General features: G+C 35.1%; 1 protein-coding gene across 1 annotated transcript in view; it reads left to right on the forward strand.

Annotated features, from left to right (window-relative positions):
- DIAPH2 (diaphanous related formin 2) overlaps window positions 1-22646 on the forward strand; it is a 199070-nt gene that overhangs the window by 67506 nt on the left and 108918 nt on the right. Inside the window, 4 exon segments of the mRNA XM_027645135.1 lie at window positions 1242-1336; window positions 4487-4588; window positions 10026-10265; window positions 17222-17351. Coding sequence (XP_027500936.1) covers window positions 1242-1336; window positions 4487-4588; window positions 10026-10265; window positions 17222-17351 — 567 coding nt within the window.

Genomic DNA, 22646 nt, shown 5'->3' on the forward strand with positions numbered 1-22646 from the left:
AAGGCACAGTGTTGATAGGCTTTTCGGTTGGGGTGGAGAGCCCATTCCTATGTCCTTTCTGGTTAGAGTAATGGAGAAATAGAGCTTGGTGGAAGTTAGAATTTTAAAGAGAAAAATATTACCAAATAGGCTAACTCAGGTGCAAATACTCCTACTATAAATTGTAAGGAAAACAACCCCACCTCTTTCATTTAACTTGCTTCTTCTCTCTTTCATATGGAAGGAAATCAATCATTAAGAGTAGTAGGTTCTTTTTATTGGAATTAGAAATACCATAAAATATCACTAGTCCAACTATGCCTGTGGCAAATAAGTGTGTAAAACCAAATCTGTGCATTTTTTTTTTATTACCACATCCATGAGCACATTTTCTGAAGCAGAAAATGAACTATGACACAACTGATATAAAACTTCAAGTTTTGAAAACATGGGTGCAGGATAATTAGCCATAGCAGTTAGGCTAAATGTAGAGCACTTTATTAAAGCGTTATGCTAATCTATCTGTGTTTAATACTTTGTAGTTTATCAAATGGGGCTCTTTTGAGACTTGATAACATTCTGAGTTCAAATTACTTTGAGAACTCCCCCTCTGCAGGCTTTGCACTATATGAGACTGGATGTGGCACTTAGTGCCATGGTCTAGTAACCATGGTAGTGGATCAAGGGTTGGACTTGATGATCTCAGAGGTCTTTCCAACCCTGCTGATTCTATGATTCTGTGTTGTCTCTTGTATAAGTTCAGCTATCCTAAAAAGTGGTAGAGTTAGGGCATTTTTTCTTTCTTTATCCAGCTCTTCACCAGCCTTTTGATGTGGAATTTTTTTGTAGAATATCATAAATATCATTTATCCAGTTGTAAATGCAGTACAGCTATTCATACATGGTTATGAAAGCAAAAATAATAATAGATCAAGTCTTCTAGTGGCTGAATAGGTATGTTTCAGTAGTAATGTCATTTATAAAGATCAGACTTTATTGCTAAGTAAGACTGTTAGTGATCTATTGAGGCTGCTAAAAAGTTAAAAGTGTTGTCATACTTTCATTTCTTAGAGAAGAAATTCATTATAAGTCAAACTGCAGTAGTGTGCTTCATCTAGCATTTGTTTTATATAGGACACTTCTTAATTGTGAAACCTAATTTAGATGAAGATATGATTTTTGAGTTGCTAGAAATTAAGTTTGCTGTATTATATCAACATTTTTGACCTTTTTCATTCTAATTATGTATTACTGAATTTCAGCAATATTTTTGGGTTCTTTCCGTTTGCCTTATGAAGAAATAAAAAATATCATTTTAGAGGTTGATGAAGAGAAGCTGAGTGAATCCTTGATTCAGGTTCGTGAAAATATGTCTGGTTTTGTTCATAGCTTTTTTTTTATGTGAAAATTTGTGAAGGTATAGGAATTCAAGAGTAAAAAGAATGTAGGCAGTTATCAGCTACAGGTGTATCAGTTGTGATTACTGCTTCATTTATTTCACTTCGACTGTTGAATATGGTCACATGTAGCTGGAAAACTGTCTTTAAAATACCATTAACAGAAACACCTTGCAATCTCCCACTTGATGAAGTTTCCCTTTCAAAAGGAAATCTCTGAGAATTCTGGTTTTTCAGCTTTGAAGACAAGCTGAAGATTTAGGCTTCTTGTGGAAACAGCTCTGCAACAATTCTGCTTGTCTCTAGTGAGAGATAAAATTGCTTGAATGTTTCAGGATACTGCTGCAACTCAAAAACCATCTGCAAATGAAACCTTCTCTCAAGCTGGTTTGGTCTCATTGTGAGCTCAGTCTCTCAGCTGGAGACAAGCAAGTGTGGAATACAACTTCTTTACAACACTCTCTGATTTGCTCACTGTAGGAGGGTCACAGCCCCTCATGATCTCTGGGGAACAACAGTACAACAGAGAAGCACATAAAGATTTAGCACACCAATAATACTGGTGTTGAATTGTTTTATTTAATATCATACAGAGATTCAGATTCTAGCTAACATACTAAGCTTCAGTTTATCCTTTCATCCTTCCCTATCTCCTGTTTGCACCTTTGTCCCATTGCCCCTGAGGTTTTTTTTACATTACTTTTTTTATTTCTTTCTTGAACGTGTAAATTGGTTATTCCAGGGACACAAGTCTAAACTGAGTTGGCTCAGTACAGAGTCCTAATTTTATTTAGGAATTTTTATTAATCAGGAATGTCAGATTATGTGATTAAGAAGCCTACAGGTTTAGGAAAATCAAATATCAAGGGTGAGGAAACAACCCCACCTTGGATAGCTGAAGTACAGAGAAGCTTCAGCTTGGTTATGTCTATGGCAAATGCAGCTCAATAAAGTAGCTAAACCAGTGGTAAGTCAGTGCTGTTTTGGTCACAAGTCACAGTGACACCGTATGGGCTGCTATGAAGTAAATTAACTTGGTCCCAACCCAACCTCATACACTATAAAAAATGGCAAATGTGATTGCAAGGTGTATCAGGTCAAGGATTTCCAGTCGAGAGGATAATTTTTATGCTTTTGAATAGGGTACTTCTGAGACCTTATCTAAAATACTTGATACATTTCTCAAAAATGAATTTAAAATAGAGAAGCTGAACTTAAAAACTACTTAAGATGATTGAGGGATAGAGAAACAGTCTGCAGAAGGAAGCAGAAAAGATTGGCTTGATTAGATCAGCAATATAAATAGCTGTGAGGGATGTGACTACGTTATAACCATATGGGGAGAGGAGTGATGTATGTAAGCACTGAGGAGAAAAATGAAGTTGCATAAGTAAAAGGTAATGTTATCACCAGAATAAATGTATGTGAGTTCATCATGAATACAACTGTCTAGAAACTCAGCAGCCCATAATAGTCAGAAAATGAAGGCTTTGGAGATTGGTCCCTTTCTGAAGGGAATGGTGTGGCAGAACCGCTTCCAATAGCAGGGAGATGCAACTGATAACCTGGAAGAGATTCCTCTGTTTAAAGGGATATTCTTAGAAATATATAGGGGTAAATGGGCTGTATCATTTATTTCCTGTTCTGTCTAATCTGGTTTATTTTTATTTTAATCTTCAACTGAGCTATTAACTAATTTACCAGTTTAACAGTTTTCAATACTACTGATTGGAAAAATTGTACAAAGCAAACCTCGCTTTCTCCCATGCCTAGCAAAACTATATATATATCTAAAACTATATATATATCTAAAAAAGGAGCTGCAGTGTTAGTAGAGTGGGACATGAGTTTGGGTTAATATGAAAGGAAACATACTTAGGTTTAAGCACAAAGCTACAACTTAATTATGTGCCATGGAGGTGAATCTCTCTGCCATGTGTATTGAACTCTGCTTCCTGAGACATTCAGCAGCTTCTTAGTGTGAGTATAAAAATCTCTCTGTAACAGGGATGTTTTGTATGAGACTGCTTGTCATCTTTAGTTTTCTTTATGAAGGTGGGTGAACGTTTGATTCTTTCAGCTTGGAGAATTACATTTGCTATCACTTGCAAATTTGGCAAATTATACTGATGCTTCTCCAAGTTGTACCTTGATTTCTCCTTCAAGCCTGGTAGAGTGATCAGTAATGAAATTCTCAACATGAATAAGGATATTGCAAGAGTGATGGCAAGATTGGTCTGTTCTAAAAATAAGGCATCTGTACCTCTAAAAGTGCAGATTTTCTCCATTTAAGGTTTTTATATCTGAAAAAAATATGCTTCTGCAGTGTTAGTTGCTTTTTTAATAGTCACATACCTCTTTTCCTGTTGATGCTTGCTTGAATAGAAATTATTTTCTTTTAATTAGCAAATTACATTGTTTTGATTTTAACTGGTGTATATATGAAAGTTTAAATACAAACTAAACTTCTACTGAGTATCTTAAAACCAAGTGTTCTTCAGTCTTAATATAAATATTTAATACATTTAGCATATCAGTATTGAGATCTTAAGATCATATACTAACTAATAGAAATTTCTTTGGGGACTTGGATAGGATTGCAAACAACTTCAGCTTTTTGCTGAGTTCCAATATTTTTGTCATCCAAAAGATATGTACAATTTTGAGATGGTGACCTTTTTTTGTGTGAAGTGTATTTTGTGCACAGCTACTTTGAATGTCTAAAGATTGTAATTTTTTTTTTTGCTGGTTATGTCTTGTTTTACACAGACCAGTTACTTCTTGATTAATATTTAATGAGCAAGATGCAATCACTAGGGCAAAAAAGACTGTAGGTAGACAAAACTTGATCCTGTCAGACCCTGAAAAATTATACTCCAACCTTTTAATACTGAGAAGGTATTCTTCAAATCAGAGACTGTAACAGAGGAGTTGATGTCTGTATTAAATAATTACTGATTTGATTTGATGTTTATACAGTGTTAAAGCTGCGTAAATAAAATAAACTTCCCATAATTTCCTCATGCATTTCCATGTTGTGGTATTTTAAGCATGTTATTTTTAATATAGTTTAATATAACAAATTTGATATAATGCATTGTTTGTTTTAGAACCTAGTGAAGAATCTTCCTGAGCAGAAGGAACTCAATGCCTTAGCTGAATTAAAGGATGAATACAATGATCTTGCTGAGCCAGAACAGTTTGGAGTTGTGGTATGTACTGATGCAATGATCAACTGCAGAATTCCATTTTGTCACATAAAAAGAAAAATTTTAGGGGTAAAATATTTTGATTAGTGTTTTTGGAAGACCTGCAGCGGGAAAAAGTTACTATCTATTTCCTGTTGAGAACAATCAAAAAATCCCTCTGAATACATATCAGACCAGTTTGGGTGGGGCCCTGAACAACCTGATCTAGTGGGTGGCATCCCTGCCCATGGCGGGGGGGGAAACCAGGTGATATTTAAGGTCCCTTCCAACCCAAGGTGTTCTATGATTCCATGATTCTAGGTGTTTTTCTGGAAGGAATTATAGTATGCCATTAAAAGCAACAGACACTCCTGTACTAGACCAAGTCTTTCATCTGTTTTGTCCTGAATGTTTATTAAACAGTTATGAAGAGCACGGGAGCTTCAAATAGTTAAATTTCCAAGAGTCCATAAAAGACCCATTTACTCCATGGCATTGAGAACTCCAATAAATTTTTTGTTTTGTATCAAAAAGTGTAAACAACTGGAAGAGTTAATATGCCCATAAGTATGTTGTGTTTGTATATATATATTTATTATGTATATATATGTAAGTATACATATACATGTAAAATATCTGTGTATATGTACAAACACACAAACTTGCAAAATGGTTCTAGAAGAGGTGTGGATTCATGTCGAAACTGAAATTTTAGATTGTATTCTGTTTCTTTTACTAGCATTTAATACGTACTTGTAATGCAAAAGTAGGGATATTGAGTGTTGTAATGGCTGGAACCTGTCTCTGAAGGAAATTATGGAATTTGCATAAATTGCTTTAATCCAGGCTGGGGGTGGTGGTGTGATACCGAGGACTACCCAGGACTTGGAAATCACTTTAAGTCTTCCAAGGACCTGATAAGTCCTTAGGCAAATTAGTTCCTGTTTTCACTTCACTTTGCCAGTCCAGAAGATTAGGATGCTGATGATGCCTCTCTAATGTGCTCAGGATTTATCCCCAGCTCCACAGGAGCCAGGTTTGCTCTTGCTGGATTTTTAAGGCATTATGTGCATTAAAATGCATTAAAACAGGAATAGAGGCCTCCTAAAAGGGAAGAGTAAAATCAGCTTTTTACTAAAAAGCTCTGATTTGAGCATAATTTGGCTTCAGAAGTGCCTTTTGAGTGATTTTTTTTTTCTTCTTTTTTTTTTTATATTATTTTTTGGTTGGGGAAGTAACGGAATATCATCTAATGAGATTTTTGTAGAGGATTTAGAAAATGAAAGATATCAATGACTTCTTTTGAAAAACTTTAGCCTACTGATTTTTTTTTCCCAATAAATGGCATAAAGTTCCAAAAATGTTTTATTTTAAAACAATGATGAGGAATTTTGGCAGAAGTCTGATACATTAGTTAGTCTTATGGCAAGAGCTCCAGTAGTAAAACAATACCATCTATTAATTAATTGGTAACAATTTAAAACCCCTCCTTCTGCCACACATTCCCTTTTATAAACATCATCACTATCTTATCTGTTCTACTTCAGCCTGTCTCTACTGCATTGCTCTCTGTAGCTTTTATATAGAGATATCTCTGGATTAGGATACTACTTATATACCTGGAGATCTTGCCTTTATCTGAGTTAAGATTACTGCTGGATTGAAACTAGGTGGTCCTTGTTTTTTCACTTGATTGTATTGAAATAGCCATAAAAGTATCCTTATTTCCCAACAGTACCAATATATAGTCAAGATCACTGTTTCATTGATTTATATTTTTGAGGAATGGCTGCCTATGAAAAGTTGAGAGAGCTTTCAACCATTTAATGCAACATTAATTAACAAAAGCTGCTTAGTCAAACATCTCCAAATGGTGATGTTTGCCTTATGAAGGAACTAAGTTTCCTGAAGCTTGTTTGCTTATTTAGCTTTACCATCTGGTTTAATAAAAACCAGTATTTTCTTTATGGGTAGTGCTTCTGTCTTATTTTCAGAGGCCTCTAACTGTATTACTAGTACTAAAATGTTGATTTTGTTTCTGATTTCGGTTTAATTGAACTATCCATTGAAGTGGAAGAAATACAGCTGAACTTAAACTCTTTACCTGACTGAACTTCTTTTTTCCTATGTGTCCAATTAAGTTTGGAGTTTTGCATTAATAATAATTGTAACCTTGATTTTAGTCTCTGTCTTCTTCTATTCCTATCTTAAATAATATTTAAAATGTGTACCCTTATTTGTATGTAAATTTAGGCGTGTTAATTATTAAGATATGTTAATTGAATAATCACTTTGCCCATCAAATTTAATAAAGATTGGAATAAGTTGCTTAAAATTTGTGTAGAAAACCCATACTTAGTAAATTATTAACTTATTAGAAGAGACCGATTAACTTAATATTCAGCGGATATGTAAATGAAAATTAGAACTGCATTTTCATTTAGATTAAATGTTAAAATCAATTATGTATTCTAATTAGTTATTGGAACTTTTTGAAGTTATATACTGGGATCAAAAAAGGCAACACAACTTCATATAAAGGAAAGTTTGCATTGATGTTGAAGTAGAGCAAGAAAAATAGATTAACTGAATCAGTTGTGTAACATGAAATAAGCTAGGCAGAATGTTATCTGATTTTTAAGTGTAAAACTTCTGTTCAAGAGTTAAGTTTTTTATGATATGGGAACTGCTGCAGCTTGGTAAGGAAATGCAATTCCATTTCAGTACCAGTTGAACATTTTTAGTATTTTAAAAGCAAAAGTTTCACAACATAGTTGTATAGTGATTGCATATTTTGTGACCTTTTTTGCTGTTTGACCAGGATTAGCTGTCCTGAACAGTCCTGACTGCAAGGTGGACTAAGTGGGGAGAACTATACAAGTTTATTATACCTGCATTGGTTGTCTTTTGGGTTTTTTTAATTGAATTTATTTGCCACTTGTTTGGCCTCATTGTAATTTCTGGAGCTACTGAAGAATTAATCTTCCTAGAACATTGCTAGAGAAAAAAATAAGACAACTTTAATATAATATAGGTAAGAGGGTAAGTTGTCTTAGTAAGTTGACAAATTTGTATTAGAGGAATGTCAGCTTTTTCTTAGTAAGTGAGGCAAATTTAATTGTGCTTTTTGCCTTTCTCCAATAGCCTTTGATCCTAGTTTTAATACAGGACTTGAGAATTGAATGATGATAATAAAGCATAAAGAACTTGATTAGGTAGAGAGTTCAGTCAAGACCTTTATGAAAGCCCAGAAGGGGAAATAATGACATGCAGCCCAGCACTGACAGTGAGCTGGAAAAGAAATACCCATTTTCTTGCTTCTTTAACTATTTGTGGTGGAAGCCCGTGTTTGCTGTTCCATGTCTTATTTCTTATATGCCTTGGACACTAATTTTGTAGAACCATAAAGAATTGGACCTTTTCCTAAGTGAATGTAGTCTTTACACCTTACCTATTCCAGCAGATCCCTCCAAGTTCAGTGTGTTTGTCAGGCACTGAACACCTAGATTTAGAAACAGGCAATATGAAAGGGAAACAAGGGAAGGGTGGGGAGGGAGAAACTAAAATAGCATTTCTGGTCATCATCTGATGATATATATGTGTATGAAAACGTTCTGAATTTTTAAGGAAACAACCCACCTGAAACAGCTCTTGGGAAATTGTGAAGATACTTTTCAAAGAAAAAGCAAGTCAGCAAATGAAATTAAAACTTACCGCTGGTTTGGTGGCCAAACTACCTTGCAAAGCAAATAAATGCTCAGTGTTCCATGACACTTCAACACAGTATTAAAAGAAGAAAGTACAGTTGGCTGAAGTATTGTCAAGGATTATTCTTCACAAATCTTTGTCACACTGTTCTATTGGCTTATACATGTTTTGCTGCATTTTGTTTTTAAGATCTAAAGCTTTTGACAACTTTTTTTCTGTGCCATTTTGATTAAAAACAGTAACTGGAGATTGTTCTACAAAATTTAAAGCAAATTATGTGATTAATTTTAATTTCTATCTACTGCAGATTAGTGTAAGTAGATCCTTTTAAGGCAGATGTTTTCAGTATGATATTTCTGAAATACAGAATGATTAGAAGAATAATGTTGCAAGACTTTCAATGATTTGGGCTTATAGAGTCTCACAGAGAAATTTGTGACAATGAAGACTTATAAAAAAAGATCTCTGGTTATGCTGAAATGCTTCTTTTTTTGATCCTTTCCTTTTCCTTGTTCCAGTCTGATCACAGGAATTGTTTGAGACCATCTGGAGCGCCTTCATATTTATGCTCATTTTAGAATGAATTAATTTTTATTCAGGCCACTCAAGTCTTTCCTGTGTACATTATCACTGCTGTGTCTGGTAGATAATGCCAGTAGAAAAATCCTGGTTCCTCAAAGAACCAGAGTAAAACTTTGGACAGCAGAGACAGAGGCACACCAAAATCTTTGTTTTCATGGTCATGATCTGTGATTTTTCACATAACAAAGCTTTTCTTTTTAAGTGCTTCAGGAACACCACTGATAGTGAATACACAGAGGGAGAAATCTTCCTGTATTCTGCTAAGTAAAATGAGGAGTTAGATTTGGAAGATAATCATTCTTGCAATTAAAAGAAAGTTTTTAAGTGGCTTAAACGAGCTCAGTACATATTTTTCTCTTAATTTAAATATGCCTTGTGAATTATAGTGTTCTAAGTAGGAGGAAATAACTGATCACTTGTGCAAAATATGATAACCACTATGTTTTGGTGGCTAGGCTAGTGATATTTTTCAGTATCCCTGTCATTACATGGTTACCACACCATGATTTATGACCTCCCACCTTTTTATCAGATCAGGAAGGAATTAGTCCTGTATTACCTTTTACCAAGTGTCTGAAACACAAAGGTGGTTGGGTTCTGGGCAGTAGTTTTACAAAATTTACTTAAAAGGTAGAAAAGCAGGCTGTATGTTACCTATGAAGTCTGATGGCATGGGATCAGAACTGAGAGTATACCATTAGTATGTCCTTACTTTAGTATGTCCTTTCTAGGTATACTGGTTTTTATATAAAAGTTAATTGTTATGAATTTCACCCCAAAGCTCTTTATCCACCTCCAGAATATTTGCAGCTTGTACTTTCAGGCTGATCTTTGGTTCTTGTGGACTGGTAGAACTGCCTTACATTGCTTTTGCTGGGAACAAGGGGTTTGGCAGTGGGCATTTCTTGCCAGTGAGCTTGGAATTGACAAGTTCAATGGTTTGGAATCACAGAGCACTTTCTTCTTTTTACTGATTTTTTTTCAAGGAAAGTGTATGGTTTGGGGAAAGATACCTGTGAGCAGCTTACAGATTCCTGGAAATACCAGATAGGCAATGAAAACACACAGACTTCCTGGCTGCATGATGGTTTTGTTTTTTTAATGCAAACTATTTTCCTTAATAAGCTTCTGATTTTTTTTATGTTCTACTGTAATGTTTTGTGTTTTGCAGATGAGCTCAGTGAAGATGCTGCGGCCACGTCTCAATGGGATCCTGTTCCGGCTCATGTTTGAGGAGCACGTGAACAACATCAAACCTGACATCATGGCAGTGACAATGGCTTGTGAGGAGCTGAAGAAGAGTGAAAGCTTCAGTAAGCTGTTGGAGTTGGTGCTGTTCCTCGGAAACTACATGAACTCTGGCTCCAGAAACGCACAGTCCCTCGGCTTCAACATCAGTTTTCTTTGCAAGGTAGGCTGAAGCTGTAAAACTTTGAAGTGCAAATTAATGAAACTCAGGACACATGAGAAAGTATCTTAAGCAGGGAAAAACATTCTGTCAATGTAATTTACCAACTGCACCTCTGTGGTTCATAATGGATTAAGAAAATACAGAGGAAATACAGAGTAAGCATCTCCAGGATGGTCCCTGCTATAGCTGGCTTGGTGCAATGGGGATTTAAGGCACTTTAATTGTAAGTCTGCTCTGAGTTTTCTGGAGTACACAAGTAGAACAAATTTTTTTCAATCTGAATTTGCTTACTTGTTTTATCAATAGAATATACACAGAGCTCTGAGTGTGTTAAGTAGCTCTGGTTACTCAGCTTCCCATCTTCCACCCAGCTGTCCCTCAAGCACTGTCATGGGAATAAGTATTTGGATTTAAGATGAACTTTGTTAACCTTTAACCAAAGTTTAACTTCAGTTGTGGTGGCAAAATATGGGATACATCAAGAACTCCAGAGTCTAAAGTAGTTGGAATTTCATGTGCACTACTTGCTTGTTTATGTGCTAAAATGTGTGTAAGGCATTGATCCAAACTTGACTCAGTTTGAAAAGTACCTTTGAAAGTACCTTTATTTTAAAGACATGCAGTATTTTTAAACAGATTAAAAAAAATTAGTGTAGAACTTGCAGAGATTTTTTTTTTTTTGGTCTAATCAGAGGATCCAGATTTCAGGTCCCTTTTTTGGGCATCATGAGGAGACCTGGTATATATCTCAAGGAGGTTTAACCCTGGAGCAAAATCATACTTCATGTACCCAACAAGTGTCATCTGACATATTTCAGCAGGGAAAGACTCTGCTTGCTGTGGTTTAATGCAAAGATGTTGCCAACTTCTGATCAAATAAAAATCATCATCTGAGAAGAAGCATAATTCTATTCTTTAATAACTATTAAAAGGAAGCCAAGTTAAAGGATTTTTTTTTTTGTAGATCTCATGCTGCATTTTCTTTCTGGTTGTAGTGGAATCTAAAGGGAAATTAATGTTTTAAGTGGAAAACTAGTTGTTACCAAGGGGGTGGGGAAATGACTTTGCAGGAATGGTACTGCAGCAGAGTGAAGGTCTGAGAAGCTCTTGCACTCCAGGTGATAGATTTATGAATTGCTGTCAATGCAAATCTCACATGTTGACACAGCTAATGTGGATTGACTAATCCTGCAAATTGTTCTCTGCTGAACTGAATAATTGCTGAAGCACAGCTACCTGTGCTTACAACTAAATTCTTCTGAAAATAACGGAGACAGAAATCTATGACTATTTAATTCACTTAATTCAGCATTGCCCTCAGAAACAAAATCCATTTGCTAACCTTTTAAAACTTGTTTTCAAAGTAGATATTTTTGAGGGAAGTGTTCTTTTCTGTTCTTTGCCCCTCCTCCCCATGAGATTTAGAGAAAAAACTCATATTCTGTGAAATATAATAAAATGTTGACTGTGCTGTTGTCTTTAGGTACCAGGTATATTTTGTGATAAGACCATGGCTAAAAATAATCACAGACAGTGGTGGTGGTTGAAACATAGAAGATGATCTTGCCAAGATCCAGACATGAAATTATATCATTAATATCTCCATGTATTGATTGAACATTATGAATTATCACTCATAAGTTCCAAACTCAGAACAAGTCACTGAAGTTAATGGAGATGTAGATCAGTGTTCCTGGACAGTGTGACATATGCATTGTCTGCAATTGAAATTTATTGTTTATTACTTATGTTAGAAGATAGTTTTTGCTATTTAAAGCTCCAATTTTCATTGGTTTATATATTTGCCATTCTAATTTGAATTAGATTTGTACAATAATGTGCTTTTGCAAGACTAACAACTTTTTTCTCAAATGGTTTTGCTCCTGTACTTATGCTTTAATATCATTTTGAGAGAGGTAGCCTTCCACTCCATTGGTGTTTAATTTTAGAAATAAGAGTTGTTTACATAGTATTTTCAACAGATTTTTTTTCTTAATTATTGTTAAGTATCCAGATTTTTATTTGGGTAATGACTTTCTTTGTGCATTGATTATTTTCCGGTGATAATTGCAGTTGGTTCCTTTGTTTAGTAGCTTTCAAATTCCACCCTCCCATTTTCCACCCAAAATAGTAAGATGACTTTATTGGTTTTGTTTATGAACTAAGACTATGGGTTTTAACTGTTGTGAGCAGTATAAAATATTATATCAACTGGGCATATCTTTTACAAGCACCAGCTTTAGTATCTGCCTACAGCCACCTACCAGCTTTATTACATTATTCAAACAGTCTCAAAGTTTTATTGTTGGTCAATAATTGGTCTTCACTGAGAAAATGAAAACTTGTGTGAGTATGGCAGGGGGAGTGTGTTATCCTGTTTAGTGAAATCTTGCTGTGAAATTAAATTTCTAATTTATATTTCTTGGCTGAAGAAGACAGTAATAGAAACAGGAGGAGCAAGGGCTGTTTGGCAGTATCCTGTGCCTTAAATGTTTGTGCTTCCTGGGGCATCTGGATGCTACTAAATTTTCTAGGCTGTGTAAACATGGGAAGATTTTTCCTAATTTTTTCTTTTTTTTTTTTTTTGGTGTGTAGTGTCAATTTGAGAAGGCACTGCTACCATGTTAGAGGTGTTCCTTGAATAATTTCAAGGTATCTTCATTTCTGCTCCTAGGGAATATATTTCATCATTCAAGCTTATCTAGAGGAATTTGGGAGTCTTTATTCTGTATTTTGATATAATACCTTGGGTTTTTCGGGGCTAGTGGTTTATACTATCATTCAATGGACTTTCTGACCATGATAAGGGAACTTTTTAATTTTTATTTTTTTGAGCCAGCTGTCAGCAAGGTAGGATATATCTGTGTACACATTCCTATGTGCAGAATACACACACTTAGGATGCAGAATCCTAAAGTGATGAATTCACTTTTCAATAAAATCTGATTTTTTTATTGATTTTTTTTTTGTTTTTGTTTCTTGAACAATCTTAAATTAATTGTCCATTTAGTAGATGTGGTACTTACATTATATAATCTGGAAAACAAAAAGAAAAGAGGCAAGTATTGATCTGGGATGAATGTTTGGTTTTGGAAAATAAATGTTTTTATTTACAACAGCTGGTTATTTTATACACAGAAATATGTTCTTGTGCAGCAACTTTTATTAAAACATGATAAAGAAAATAAAAGAAAGCACAAATTCCAACCTGTCTGGTCTGAGCTAAAAAGCTAATGCCTGTATAGTAATTGCAAATCCTTAAAAACAGATTATCTTTCTGGATGTTATATTGCAGTGTATTATGTTATTGAAGATAGAAATGATTTGTAAACAACCTTTGACAGAAGGCAGAGAACTTAATTTTGTTCAAATAAGACATCAGCATCAGAATTCAGGTGCTGCATCGAGACTGGCAAGCGAGAGCAGCTATTCCCATGTACGCACCAGAGCATCTTGATTGCCTAACTGTGAAGTGCCTTCTAAAAATACAAATATGGCAGAACAAGTGCTGAAGTTGAAGGAGGCTGCTGTATTAATTCACTCAAGGCATATCTTTCTACCTGTTACTGTGTTTGTATAATCTGTAAAAAGGAACCAGCTGCTCTCCTGAACCCCAGGTGCAGCAGGAGAACCCTCATGGAAATGTAATAGGAGGGAAAGAGGTTTGCTTTAGGCATGTGCAGGTACACCTTCTGTTCCTGTGGTGGTGGCTTAATGTGAAGACTAACAGCAAACTTCCTTCAGTTTCAATAAAGGTCTTGTAGCATTCTAGGTGCATCAATGTGTATTTTATGTAATAAGTAATATCATGTTAGGTTTTGTTCATAGTGCAAATAGTACAAGACAAGCTGTTTATCTGGTCTGATATTACTGATGAGTGTACATTTACTGTCTACCAGCCCTTGTTCTCTTAAGGTGGGAAAGATTTCTGGGATATGAAAAGGTATATAATCTCATAAAAAATCAATGGAAAGCTTTTTTATAGCTATAATAAAGTGTCACTCTAGTGATGGCTCATACATAAATTTTTCCTTACATTGCCTGTCACGTTCAACCCTCACACCTGAAAGCTGCATCCAAATCACCTGTAAAAAGACCAAACCCATTCTGAAAGTGGGTTATGGTATGATTGGCATGGTTTGAATGCTTTACTTAGGTACTATATGTAACGGGAGGTTTTTGTTAGGCTGATTTTTTTTTTCTGGGTTACGGGACATCATGCTCTGTGTATTACTTGATTTGAATGGGAACACTGAGTATTACACTCTGTATACATTAGTCTTTAATCCTTTCCCAAACAATGAATCTGCGAGTATTGACCCTCCAACTGATGCATCAGCATTCATCTGGAGCTGCTTTCTGTAGCTGACACTGATATAACAATGTATTTTATTTATTTTTAAACGAAATGTGTTATTCCCAAATTCTGTCTCTCAGGTAAAGAAAGGCCATAGATTCAAAACCTGCATTTTTAAATTTTAACACCACAGTGTTAAAAATTTACCCTGAATTATAGAATTATAGAGTATCCTAAGTTGGAAGGGACCCATGAATATCATCAAAATCCACCTCCTGGTCTTGTAAGCAGAACTTAATAGGCTCTTTTTTTTTTTTTTTTCTTTTGTCCACTTGGATGATGTCTAAAACGGCAGAAATTAGGGTTAACCATTAAGTTCTTACAAGTCAAGAAATATTATGTTTATTAAGCAAAATTACTGCAAGTAAAGAAGCTGAATATTACAATTTTTGCATTTATATGAAAAGAAATTAAATAATGTGTGTTATTGAATACAAGAATAGTGTGTGAATACAGAGACTGTAAAGACACAACTTTGCTGTTGTTAACATACCAGTTCCTACCTTTAATTTCTATTTTTAATATTTAAATATTAAAAAATATGCTAAACTACACTCAAGCCCCACCTATCTTCCTTTGTCATTACACTGGTGGGCTTAGAACTTGCTTTTTAAATTGTAATATTTGATTCTAAAAATCAAACAGCTATCTGTATCCATTGTGTTGAAAATAAGGATGAACATAGCAGAGATGTGTTTACGATTGGACCAAAGAAGTGAATTTGACAGAGGTGTTTGAGATCTGAGTGAATGTTTACTCCAGGTTTAAACAACACAGCGGGTGCTAATACTGACTCTTGTTGATACATTGTTGCTGTTGGTGACAAAACATGTTTCTGTTGCAATTTGAAAGCAAAATAATTTTGTCCATTTAGAAAAAAAGTGCTTTATCCACTTGATGATGTCAGAGAGATCAAAGGCTGCAAATCCCACTGCTGTTGTTCACAGACAAATTGAAATGCAATTTTTTTTTTCCATGCAGATGTTTAGCCACTAAATCTACGATTTGTTTTCCAAGTCAGAAGAACTTCTGTGTATGTAACACATTAAAACCCTTTAACTGCATACCATTACTGAGCATTGTTTAGTCTCTAATCGCTGAATTGGTATGAATTAAATTGCTTTCTTAATTACCTAAATACCTTATATTTTTAAAAGCCTGTTTTTCCACTGCACTCATTTATTCTTAACAGGGTAATCCTTAAAGCTGAAAGGCCTCTATTAAATTGAACATCGATGGCAAGCCTGTCATGAGGATTATAGAATTAGAACTTCAAGTGATTTAGAGAATGAGAAAACAAATAGGAGATTTTACACACGCATTTGTGTATTCTTCTTAAATAAATCCTTTATTTCATTTGTTGTGTATGTTGTAGCTTACTTCTGTATGAGAACTACACTAGATGAGTTAGTGAAATGCAGTTAAAACAACTCTTTACAGATACACTTGTATTACTTAATTCTTCATGTCAAGTGAAGTAAGCTCATCTCAAACTCTTACGTGCATCTAGTCCATTGCCTTTGTGAAGAAGAGGAAGTCTTGGCTTCCACTAGAACTTCAATCAACTCATACATTCATTCTTTATATCTGCATAAAAATGGGCAAACTAAGAAATTTGATTTAAAATTTGTTTTCTCACTCTCTGAAGTTCACGATGTTCCACAGTGTAAACACCTGCTCTCTGCCATGGGATTTAGCCGTACGTTTACTTGGGAACTTGCCACTGGCCCTATATTTTAACAATTGTTTAAGACTTATTTTTATTTTAATAAGAAACTGATTACAGCAGTTAATACTCTCTAGACTCTCTGTTCTCCATTAGCCTATCACTTGCAGGAACAGTACTTTATTTTAGACCACTAAAAAGTGTCTCTGCAGTTGAGAGGACAGTGAAAATACGCAGTTACCTGTTACTTCTCCTTGTGCACAGTTTTCCTGCAGCTTTTCATAAATAAACCTGGATGTATTAAGTTCCTTTTACCTGCAGTCAGGATTATCTTTGCTTTTTTCTTGTCATTCTACATTTCAGTAAGGCGGGGTGCTTTTAATTCGTGTGTCTGTATAGAATTTGTCTCAAAGTCTTTAGGCTAAAGCAGCATGTTTTAGATTTTACTTCAAGAAGGAATTGTGGATTTACAACAAGGAATTACTTTAACTTGACTGGTCAAAGTGCAAATTCTGACTATTAGCATGATGTCCAGCTATGCAGCATTTCAGAAGGATTCCTTTAGAGATTTGGCAGTTGTGGCATTGAAGGAATGAACTAAATTCTGTTTTCTTTAATCTCTGTTCACAGCTATTTTTTATCAAAGGGAGCATTCTGAACTGGCAATGCTAAAATCTCAGAACTTTATGGACTATCTTCAGGTTTTGTTCTCATCAAAATTAATTATTCTTTTAAAAAGTACTCCATAGGGTAGTTTCCTTTTATAGCCTTAAAATTATGAAGATTTCAAGAAATTTTTTTGAAATAATTTGTTTAATTTACCGGCAGCCAGTGTAGGTTACATCTTCAGTATTCACTTTATTTAAACATTTTACTAAAAAAAAAATAAATCTGGTTTTTTTCACTTTGCTTTTTCCTGTGTTTACTTTTTAGATTCGAGATACTAAATCATCAGATCAGAAAACAACCCTGTTGCATTTTCTGGCAGAAATCTGTGAGGAGAATTACAGGGACATCTTAAAATTTCCAGATGAATTGCAGCATGTTGAGAGTGCAAGTAAAGGTAAGCAAATAGATAAAGCACCTAAAGGTAACAGTTGTTTGCTTTGGCATTAAATGCTTCCAACATTTCATTTGAGATTGTTGGATTATGTAACCTGTAAGCATCGATAATCCATGTGGATTGTGCCTTTCTGCTTTTTATTGACCTGAGAAGAAGCGAGGAGGGAAAAAAAACAGTAATAAAACAACTCTTCTTCTGAAGTAGGTTGTGACAATAATAGAGTGCATTTCAGTGGGGTACTTAAAAAAATAACGTCAGAAGTTTTGTCAGCAGTATAATAATGATGTTTAGTTTACTCCTAAGCCTTTGAAGTCTTGTTGCTTGAGAGTGAGCATGGTGTGTGTGCATGTGCATTCACACAGAGCGTGGTTCTTGTTTTAACACTTGATAGAGAATAACTAATATGCTTTGTAAAAATCCCAGACTGTATATGAAATTCATGTAGTTTAATTGTACTGCACAGTCAGTACTTAATACTGGCTATTTTTGGTCAGTCAGCAGTGTAGGCTGGTGAATGTGATAGAAAGCTCAATTCATTTGTTGGACATTTTTAGTGTGGAACAGACTGTACTGCCTTGCACACTTGTTGCTGAGTTGTCAGAGGTGAATGTAGGTGATAGTGCTTGATGAAGGTAACACAAACTTTTATTTTGACTGACCATTAATGATTCATCAGAAGATAAATACTTGGGGGAGCACAAGAATATTTAGGAAACAAAAATTGAGAAGAAGTTGGATACACATTTCCACTAGCTCTCTCCAGGTCTGCAGATTTTTGTCTCCTTTTTTCAGTGTTATCATCAGTGTCTCTCTTCAGTGCAGTGATTAGCTGTTAGATAGACACTCTTCTAATTAGGCCATCATTTGCTTTCAGTTTGTGTTCTTCTACCTCAAACTTCTGCCTACTGAGAGCAGAACTCTTGTTTCCCCAAGGACTTGGGGAATAGTTCATCAATCAACCAAACTTTGCTGTTGTTTCATCTCAGACTTCTTCACAGTCTTATGTGAGTGTCTTTATCATACAATTTTTTTACTGTTTCTCAGACTTTTTGTGTCCCTTTCCAGGTTGTTTTTTTTCCTGCATATAAACCGAACTTTATTCCCATTGATTAAATGTCTCCATGTCTTGCTTTTTTCTTTGCTGCTGAATTCTTCATTGGCATGGACAAAATGGAACTGATCTTCCTGTACAGGGTTGAGGACAGTTTTGTGTTTTAATGCAGGATAGAGGCTGAACAGAGAACTTGTACATCACAGCCCTGAATGTATCATGTACATGAGTAAAGATGCATGTTTAAACAGCACCCAGGCTGATTCCCCCTGAGCACTGTTGTGGGGACAATGTTGGACCTGGCCTTGAAGGCATGAAGCTGTGTCAAGGGGAGTTTTGGTTGGATATTAGGCAAAGGTTCTTCCCCCAGAGGGTGGTTGGGCACTGAACAGACTCCCTCCCCAGGGCAGTGGTCGCAGCACCAAACCTGACAGAGTCCAAGAAGCATTTGGAGAACAGTCTCAGACACATGGTGTGGTTCTTGGGGTTGTTCTGTGCAGAGACAGGAGTTGGACTCAATAATCCTTGTGGGTCACTTCCAACTCAAAATAATCTGTCATTCTATGGTGGAGTTACATAGTCATTAATTGTATTTATGCAAGTAGCAGTTTGGCATCTTATCTAAATTCCAAAAATGTTTTCTAGTACTTGATAGTTCTTCTTTGGAGGTGACTTTTTAAAGTTAAATCTTTTTCTCCCTTTCTTGATAAAGTCTTATGGTTTACCAGCCACTTTTGATGATCTTTCATGAATTTTCTTCTGTGGCTGACACTTGACCTTGCAGCTTTGAGATTTTTATAGTTTGATTCAAAGCCTCTGATGTTCTGTAAGTTGACTTCAGGAATTAAACCAGAAGAGTCAGTAAAGTTAGGTTAAGCTGTAGCATCCTAAACAGAGAAAGCATATTAATAGGAGCAAATTTGCTAATAATCCTGATGCTTAGAATAAATATGAAAAAGATTTTATTGCAGTTACATTTGTTTCATTCCCTAAGATAAAAGCTCATAACATTTCCCATAAACAGCACTGACTTCTAGCAGAGCATAAATTACTGTTCAATTTTAATGACCAAAACTTCCCTTTCAACCCTTCTTTGCTTTCTGTAGCAAAGCAGATTTTTGGCAGAATAAACTTGATTTGTGCAACTCGCCTCAACTGTTCCCCATGGTACTTCTTGGGGTTTGTTAATTGTAATGTTCATCTGCTCTCTCACATGTGGTGTTTTTTCTGTGTTGTAAGTGCACGTGCTTTGCGTGGAAGAGATTTTCACTTCCTATTTATTGTTTGGTGTTTTATAAACCAGTGGTTTCGGGGATGGACAGTTAGGTTTATTTTTCCTGTGGGAAAACTCTTTTGGAATAAATTGGCTGGATACGAGGGCATTGGTAACAGTTAGTTATACGTAAAATAGAAGGAAATCTACCAGCAAATATTAGCTCTGCATGAATTTTAAATAAAGAAATATGAGCTAAGCAGGTGGCAGTCTGATAACTTAGGATGTATACTTTTACTTTTTCGTCAGTAAGCAGCCTCGTGGTTTGAACAGTACCTAACATTCCAAATACAAAACTTAACACATTCAACTTCTTTTAAATCTTGGGTGCGTATTCTCAATTCCACTGAAATAAAAAAAAAGTCCTCTTTGGCTTTCATTTCATGTAAGAATAAAGAACCAGCATCTGAGCAACAGCTGATTTATTTTTTTTTTAACAAATAGCAGATAAAACATAAAACTGGATTTTAATATGAAAAGGTCAATGGGATTAGATGAACTGCCCATGCATGTACTAAAATCTTCAATAATCTGATATTACGTATAATAAAATATTTGATCTTTTTAAAGATGGAAGATCAGCCTAGAGGTTTATGAAAAGGAAAAATAAATTAGGAAATAGTTTTATTGTGGAAGGTATAAGCAAAGGTCAAACTGATTAACTATCGAGATCATTGGAAAAGAATTTTTTCTTACTTGTAGCAGGCTGTGAGAGGAAAACCAATAAAAAATCACAACACTGTGAGGAACTGCATTCTTTGATGGCAGTGATCTTCCCCCAGTCTTCAGTGCTTTCCTCTTGTTCCCTTTGAGACTATGCAAAGCCTTTTTTTCATGTTTCTACCTTGTTCACTTGTTATTCCAGTTGCTGCTTTTCATGGTCTTTACTCTTACCAGTTTATAATCTGTGATTTTTATTAAATACCTGACAAATTCCCATCCCTTTTTGGGATTCAGTAAAACAATTTCAAAACAAAACTAGGAGGTACCTTACAAGTCAGATAACATGTCTGGGATTTCTAGACACAATCATGTTGTTAAAGGTATAGTTTGGAATTCCTTAGAAAAGAAACATATTTTGACTTAATTTTGTGTGTTACCTATTTCATTTTTATGTTTTCTGAGGGGCTTGACACTCCAAAGGGTTTTAAGGTGATAAAAATAAATTAGCCATGTATTTTATAATAACAAATTCAGATTTTAAGAGCAACAGTTTTAAATCACAGTTCATGGCTTAAACATTGTGCCTGTAAATAATAAAACATAAAAATAAAACGTAACTATATCTTCCTTCATTGAACATCATATCCAACTCCTCCAAAGTTAAATAGTTCTTGATGTCCCTGTTACCTGCTTTCTTTGTCTGCCAAGAATAGGAGTTACTGGACTGTGTAGAGTCATGTCAAGTTGGGCTTAATTGTGAATGTGGTATATATTTTATATATATATATAAATAGATATATATAATATACATAGTAGTCTCTCTCAGAAATAATGAGGGCTTTTTTTTCAGCACTTAACATACCAAATTCTGTAAGCATTCCACTTCTTAATTATTTTAAAAAGTTGTTAGAAGAAGCAGAGGTCATTCTGAGTAAAATCGTGTGAAAGATGCCTTGGGGGGATGAATTAGGTCTATGTAGTGGACTAAAAAAGTACTAATAACAGGAGCACAGATTTCTCACTCATGTTGACACTGAAATTTATTTCTTTAATTTGCAAACATATGGTTCTGATGGTTGAGGCATCTCTCTGGAAAGGACATTAGCAATCAGAAGCACTGTGGAATGCAAATATGTCTGTACTGAATATATTAGTACAGATAATGTAATAAAATATTAATTTTAAAATTTTATACAGGTAGTTCACTGTGATTTAATGCCACAAGTTTAGAATGAGGGCAATATTTTAACACTTTCTGTGACATTGTCAGTTTGAGGTGTAGCAATTTAAAACATAATCATAAGTAGTAGCTATTTTTTTTTGTCTAACAAAAGTTTTATAGCTTGTTGCAGTAGAAGAAACAGTATTTTAACAAAGAGGTCTGCAGCATTTTCCACTTTGCACAGTTTAAATTGCTGAAACAGATTTTGCCCAATCTGGCACATTAGTGGGTATAAAACAGACAATGCCTTCTGGCATGAGAAAGTTAATGCTGCATCTGTGACTTCTCTCTCCCTAATAATCTGAAGTTGGCATTTTACAGCATAATCACAAGTCAGTCCTGCACTGTACAGAGACTTCTGTCACTCTTTTCATTCACATAAATTGCAACATTGGACTGTCAGGAACTCTGTCTGGTTTTCTGACTGTAGTAAACACACAGTCAGGTGGATCAAATACTTGAAGACTCTTTTTCTCTTGTGACACTCCTGTATTTGCATTGAGCATCACCATATTGGTGGTAGTTGTGCATCAGCTCATTAAAACTTTCCCGACAGACGTATTCTAGTTCATCGACAGGCGTTGGGAAAGAGAGACAGGGAAGCAGAAACTTCAGAGAGTTCTCGTGTTGTAGTTCCAAGGAGCAATTTTGGAAAGATAACTTGTTGGAGACTCAGTGGGATTCTGGATTGGCTTACACGCTGCAGAATTGCTTAGTGAATTTTCCCACTCTGTGAAGGTTTTGAGGATTTTTTTTTAGTTGCTGTCATCTAAAGTGTAATAAATGGTGTGCAGAATCCTGGTAGTTCTGAATTCTGAAGCTACATATTGAAGCTACAAGTTGGATTCTTCATTAAGCAACTTTTTGTATAGCTTGCATTTTAAGGCTCTGCTTCTCTCCCTGAAGTGTAAATATCAAGGGTAAAATGAAAGAATAGTCCAAATGACTCTCGTGGGCTGTTGCTTATTAAAGAAATGAAAGCATTTAAGAATTTCTGGCTGTAGTTAAACCAATTCAAAACTGAAGATAGCTTTAAATGTCTTCTTAAGTTCTGCAGTCCATTGAGAATGTCTTAGTACAACCCAC

This window comes from Corapipo altera, unplaced genomic scaffold, assembly GCF_003945725.1.
Source record: "Corapipo altera isolate COAL_440 unplaced genomic scaffold, ASM394572v1 65, whole genome shotgun sequence".
NCBI lineage: Eukaryota > Metazoa > Chordata > Aves > Passeriformes > Pipridae > Corapipo > Corapipo altera.